The 6,432-nt window shown below is 41.4% G+C and overlaps 1 protein-coding gene across 1 annotated transcript; it reads right to left on the bottom strand.

The window, feature by feature from the left end:
* Window positions 1-441: 441 nt before the first annotated feature.
* Window positions 442-5,969, bottom strand: ECHDC2 (enoyl CoA hydratase domain containing 2). Its single transcript, XM_010191913.1, has 9 exons — window positions 5,907-5,969; window positions 5,229-5,316; window positions 4,594-4,680; window positions 3,300-3,392; window positions 2,626-2,682; window positions 2,054-2,241; window positions 1,583-1,633; window positions 1,203-1,250; window positions 442-519 (listed from the first exon to the last, which is right to left on the bottom strand). Exons 1-9 carry the CDS (start codon window positions 5,955-5,957, stop codon window positions 442-444), a joined length of 741 nt encoding a protein of 246 aa, XP_010190215.1. The 5' UTR covers window positions 5,958-5,969.
* Window positions 5,970-6,432: the final 463 nt, after the last annotated feature.

Below are 6,432 nucleotides of genomic sequence, written 5' to 3'. Positions count from 1 at the left end.
GAAGCAGCTTTTAAACTCTCTTATTTCCCCTGTGGCATTTGCCATCATTTTTGTCTTTGGTGAAGGCTGAAGGTCATGACTCCACTCTGGCTTTGCAGATCTTTACACAGGAAACTTGTACACGTATAATCTGGTAAGGTTACCTCACCCACAGAATTGTTTGGTTAACTTGTGGCACAAGTGGAATTGTGGTGTGCTTCGAGACAATCGTATCATGAAATGATGTCCAGTTCCAATATGGTAAGACACATTGCGGAAGTATATTTTGATAATCTATGAAGTATTTACCACAAATACATTTCTCTAACTCTACTAATTCACTTTTGCTTTAAAGCTCCAGCCCTGGGAAGTCAGAAGCCATAGAGCTGAATTGTGTGGCACGTCTCAGTGCTGCAGAAACCTCTTAAGCAGAGGGAGAAAATAACTTCAGCAGCAGCAGCATTATTTGCCAATAAACTGAGGTGGTCGTTTCTCCTTGAAGGCAGCCATCCCTTCCTGACGGTCTCTTGTGGGAATATTCTGTATTAAAAAAAAATATTTAAAAATGGCATGTTTTTCATTGACAAGTCTGATATGTTTTTAAGCACTGACTAATTTGGTTGCAATTGTCTAAGACTAAGATTGCTTTTCTTTCAATGATACATTAAGTTCCGCCTTCCATGCTTTGCAATTAGGAAAATAAAGAGACTGGGTTGTAGTGTAAATCACAAGCAAAGCATCTAAGACAAAGACCACAGAACTATATAGGAAAACAGCTTCTGTAAGTGTAATATTGTACCATCTTAAAATACACTGAGAGGCACAGCAGTTACGTTGTCCTGTTAGCTGAGAAAGGTGCACGCTCTCAAAACTTGCCAGAATGACTACAAAAGGATGTGGTGGTTCTAATTTGTTAGACCTAAAAGCACTTGTAAAGCTTATCCTGTAATTAACGTTGTTGAAACTAAGAATATACATTTACTTTAGACAGAAGGGTATTTCAGGAAGGACTCTGGCCTTGGGCAGGCTGAGAGGCAGCTATGCAGGACACAGCAGTTAATATTCTGAAACAGAAATCTGGATCTGCCCTCAAGTATGTTCTCAAAGCTTTACATTTAGCCGTCAGTGTTCCCTTATAGAGAGGAAAACGGAGGACACTGAATATCTGGCTTTAGCAAATGCATAGTAGTTCCTTTCAGGAATGTATTCTGAAGGTGACCTACCTGGGCATAACACATCCCCTCAATGGCCATCCCTGTCGCAATGTCAACCTGGGGGTGAGAGGGAAGGCGTGAGCGTTGTCCGAGGCACAGCCCTCAAAACTACTTCATAGCCCTCATAGCAAACACTCACTCATGAGTGATCTTCACTGCTGTATTAGAACTACAGTGTTACTATCTGTAGAAAAGAAATCCTGCTGTATTAGTTTTATTATTAGTTTAGATTTTCTTTAAAGCCTCTGAAATGGTTTCAAATGCCTTGTCTAAACAAGGATGATAACTTACCTGTTTTAAACATTTTTATGGTAGTAACTTTTAAGAGCTGCCTGTCTGTTTCATTTACCTCCATATTTGAAAAAAACACAACCAACCAAAATTATTACCTCCATTCCTCTGTTTATTGCCAGTTTTCCCATTTTCACAGCAAACGGAGCCTTTATGGAAAAAGAAAACCACAGCAAACAATTAAAAATAACTAGCGCCACGTTAGCTCGTAATAGTGTAGTTGTTCTCATTATCCTAGCTCCAAGTGACCTTTTAGTCTACAGAAATTGGCAGTTAACAGGTATTTCAAAACCAACTTGGCATTATCTACAGCTCATAGATGTACACAGTGCAAGGTCTCATAACCGCAACTGGGAGGTAAAACTGTCCTGTGGGTTAAGCAGCTGGATGTTAGTACTTGTTCCTGCTAACGCAGTAGCATTCACAAAAAAGGACAGAATTAAGAGACTTACACATCAGGAACCAAGACTGTAATATTTCACAGAAAGCCATTTTAATTGTTTGCTTGCTGTCTCTCAAGAGCAGCAGAAACGCCTTCTTTACGTTGACCACATGAATGCTACACTCACCTGAGGAAGGATTTCTTTAGCCAAAGTTAGTGCTTTCTGGTAAGCTGCATCTCCCTCGTCGTTTTGTGGCACAGTGTGATTTACTAATCCTATGGACAAGGCTTCTTGTCCATCAATCTGTCTACCGGTGAAAATGAGTTCCTTTGCAAGACCTATTCCAATGCATCTGGGCAGGCGCTGGGTTCCACCTTAAGACAACAGCAAAAACACTGTTTTCTGTTTCTGAGAAATGCCAAAAACCCAAATAATATCTCCTTATGTGACAAGGAGGTTTGAAAAATAAAGGGATCGTGTGTTTCTTTAGTAACTACTAGCTGAATATGTCAACATTTCCCAAGGCACCCGAAAGGCTTTAGCATCCTTCTGCGTATTTTGGTAAACAGGAAAAGGTGTAAAGGGACCTTCCTAAATTCACAGTAACTCAGGCACAGGGTTTAAAACAGAAATAGATGTCTTGGATCGCTGGAAGATGCTACTTCTAATTTACATTCAAAACACTTCAAGTGCTCTAATGGCAAAATCTTTACCATACAGCTGAGAAAGTAAGAGACTGAACATTTAAGGAAGGTTACCTGCTCCAGGAAGCAGCCCTCTTGTGGTCTCAATAAGGCCCATTTTAGCTGATGAAGCTGTTAAAAAAAAATAAAATACAGGGTTTAGTTACTTTTTGATCTGTGTAACTACAAATTTTCCATACTGAACTGATTAATAAAACTATGCAGTCAATACTGAACTGGAACTCCATTTCTCCAGGTAGCTAAAGACTCTGAATAGTATGGTACTCAATGTCTATCTCAAGTCAGATGAGGGATGTGCAGTATGGGTGCTAACCCCTAATGTAGCAATTTTGTCTAGAAAAATGAGCCTTGGGTCCATACTCAATGAAATGTAATGCATGGAAACAGGAGGAAAGCTTCCACTCCAAGCTCATTTAGGTAAGGAAGATTAGATCCAGCCAGAGTGCAAATCCAATATTACATGATAATAACTATTTAATCCTACCAGGAAAGAGTTTTCTGAAGGAATCCTAATCTAATCTAAAAACAGGCTTTACTTTTTAAGCAAGGAAACTGCTTTCCCAGTAGTAACCAAATGTCACAATTTCTGGGCAAATGCCTGCTCATTTCCTGAACTGTGTTAAGTTCCTCTCCTAGCCTGCAGGATTCCATTGACAGTCGGCTACCATGCATGTAAGCTCTTTAGAATACAGGAATTGATTACACAGATAATTAAGCAACACACAAACCTGCTACTCGAAGGTCACAGGCTAACGCCAGTTCTAGTCCACCACCCAGTGCATAGCCATCTATTGCAGCAATCGTGGGTGCAGGCAGGGCAGCTAGAGAAGACAATATCAATTATGGAGTTGTGCTCCAGAAGTTCTCTTCCACTTGCTTCTGGAATTTAAATGTTTAAAAACTAAAGCTTTTAGTTCTCCAATTCAAAACTGTTCAAGAATTCATTTTCTTCTGCCACAAACTTTCTGACTGTCTCTCAGTAGCAGAAGCTGTCTTTTTGCCCTTCTTCCTTCTCTGTAAGAAGAATGCAAAACGTTCTTCTTGTATGCAGAGAAGCATGCAAATACAAAGTACTGCAACACAAAACAGGATGAATTGTCTCCTTGCAAATTTATGATGAGAATATCCAGCTGCTGCAGTAAAACAGTGAAAACACCATCCCCAGTCACTGGTACAAGGATTGGCTTCTCTGGTGCTTTTGTTAGCCAAAGCTCCTGAGCTTGGTAAATGCTGTTGTCTCTTCATAGTTGAGGAACCTGACGTACCTGGAGATGAACTGCTTGATAAGAGACCTTTCCAGATACTCGGGAGCTGGAAGCAGACTTCAGACGTGTGCTAGCTCTGTGCTGTAACTACCTGCACAAACCCCCCACCCCCAGACTGCTGCTGTGGTTTGTGAGACAGGGTCATTCTCTCTACACTGTGGTTTGTTTTTTTCATTACTGTGATTCTGATGGGTATTTTGGTCAGATTTCACTTTGGTATTCCTCTCTAGTGAGAGCACAGCAATTCATAAATAGAGAAAGAAAATAAATTGCAGAGGTCCATATTCCTACTGGGGAAAAAAAAGAGGGGAAAGAAGTTGTAGCCACAAACCCCCTGACTTTCAACAAGTCCATTGAGAGATCACGTTCTTAGGTCATCGCTGTATCATGAGCGCTTCAGAGCATCTATCAGAAGTGGGACAACCAACATGGCACTTTGTCTGGCAGCGTCTCCCAAGGGTCACATAGAACTGTGCCTGGACAGCTTTGTTACAGCAGGCAGTTATTATACAGCTGTGTGTGCTGCTCTTCATCATGGAAAAGAAAGTAACGAAATGCATCTTGTCCTTGGAGTAGCAGCATGACAGCTGGTATTTAATTCTAATCAGATCTTTGTTTTAGACGTAAGCTGGAGCCATTTGCGAAGCTACTCCTAAACAGAGAACCTGCTGAGGCCAGCACCCTCCTCCTGCAGCATTTCTAAATGTCTCAGCACAAGCAGCCTAGGACAAATTTCCCAACAGACACAATATTTTACCTATTTCATCCATGAGATTTCTCAGCCTTTTAACAAAGTGTCCAACTTCTTCATCATCCATCTTTGCACGTTCCTTTAAGTCTGCACCTAAACAGGGGAGAGAAAGGTTAGAATGGAGGAACAGGGGGAAGACATCTAAACTGTGTTCCTTCCCAGCCATCCCAGCAGACAGACCACTCCAGAAGTCTTGAAATAGCGTTCTGGTTAGGTAAGGTCAGTGGATGCTGGAGTGTGGACACTTGGGCTGGAGCAGTGGCTAGGGTGCTCCTCTGTGCCCTTCGAACAGATTTCACAGAGGAGCACCCATCACTGTATGGAAGCATGATAATCCATAAAGCTGGAAACCAAGGACTCCAGTACCAGAGGCACTGTGCTTGCAGATGGTTATAAAGGGAAAACAAATAATAGTACCACAGAGCCTGCGCAGCTCACTCCATCACACACGTCCTCACCACTGAAGCCAAGCAGCAGACAGGCAGAAGAGGTAACAACGTGTTTGCTATTTGCTAGACTAAACCCAGTCTGTTTTCCTTTCAGCAGGCATTTCCAACTGCTTTTCTGCACAATATGATCGGCATGCAGCCCTAAAAGCCGTAACAGTTTTAACAAGAGTTTGCGGAGCCTTTGTTACTTACCAGCACAAAATACACCCTTCACCTCACTTTTGAACACCACCACACGAACCTTCTCATCAAAGCGGAGTTTTTCCAGGGCGCTGAACAGCTATCAGGGAGAAGTACAAGCAAGGGAAGAAAAACTTTAGACACAGCGATGTGTATACCTAAAATATAGCAAGTTCCTAAGCTATGATAAAAGTTGGGGTTTTTTTCTTCCCTGCAGGAATTTCCTGGAAATCATCTATGTGGAGCCTGCACGATCCTTCCACGACAGCCTCAGAATGACATGTTTCCCCATCTCTTTTTTTCCCTCCATTCAGAGATGCACCTTTGCTGTACCTCAAACTCCCCTTCCTGCCCAGGCATGAGCCAGACTTTAGAATGTATCAACCTTGAGCAGATCATCTGCTAAGGACTGACCATCAGGATGTTTTTGGTGTAATCATGCAAGTGAGGACATTAGCTTGCCTCTGATATATCTAAAATAACTCCATTTATCTCTGCCAGTCCACATCAGAAGTTACTGCAGTGAAGACACACCAAGACCTCTTTTTTCTTCACAGTCACCTGCCTTGCCCCAATGGAGTCTCCCACTGACCTTCAGAGATGAAGTGTTGGTTTCAGAATTCCCACAGCTATTCTTATTGCATTTAGTTATTGATTCCAAACATGGTTACAGGCCAGGCCCATACTCACTTCATTTACAAATACTTTTCCCAATGAATTTCTCGCGTGGGGTCGGTTCATTAGGATTTCAGCAATACCTTAGTAATAGGAGACAATTTCAGTTATACTTCATTTAATTCTCTGACACAGTAATTCAACTGGGAACAATATCTGCATATGCTGCATCTTCTCTTTCCTGAAAATGCATATAAAGTATACTCTAAAACAATCAATTATTTTAAAAGTGGAGGTGGTAGATCAGGTCTATGAAATTCAGGTATGCAGGACAACTGTAAAATTCAGTAGCACTTTAATATAAATAAGCAGACTTAGAAAAAATGAACATGACATCCAATGATATGGCTTAGAATCACTGAAGGAATGGAAAAAAAAAACCCCACCAACCCAAACCCCAAATGATCCACCTGAGGTATCTGTTCAAACGTTACTTCAGTTTTTACTGTATAGTCTTACTGTGTTCAAGTATATTACTTAATGAGGAAAACCATCTTCTTCAGACGGCTGTTTGCATGAGAACAGCACAAACCGATCACTC

The sequence above is a fragment of the Mesitornis unicolor genome, unplaced genomic scaffold (assembly GCF_000695765.1).
Source record: "Mesitornis unicolor isolate BGI_N332 unplaced genomic scaffold, ASM69576v1 scaffold20919, whole genome shotgun sequence".
Lineage (NCBI taxonomy): Eukaryota > Metazoa > Chordata > Aves > Mesitornithiformes > Mesitornithidae > Mesitornis > Mesitornis unicolor.
The sequence above is the reverse complement of the archived record's forward strand: the minus strand, read 5'-3'. Positions and strand labels throughout refer to the sequence as shown.

Coding starts and splice junctions, on each gene's coding strand:
- ECHDC2 (XM_010191913.1), bottom strand. CDS start 5,957: ATGAACCGACCCCACGCGAGAAATTCATTGGGAAAAGTATTTGTAAAT. Junction 5,317..5,906: donor GAAAAGTATTTGTAAATGAA/GTGAGTATGGGC, acceptor TCTCCCTGATAG/CTGTTCAGCGCCCTGGAAAA. Junction 2,683..3,299: donor CTGTGACCTTCGAGTAGCAG/GTTTGTGTGTTG, acceptor TTTTTTTAACAG/CTTCATCAGCTAAAATGGGC.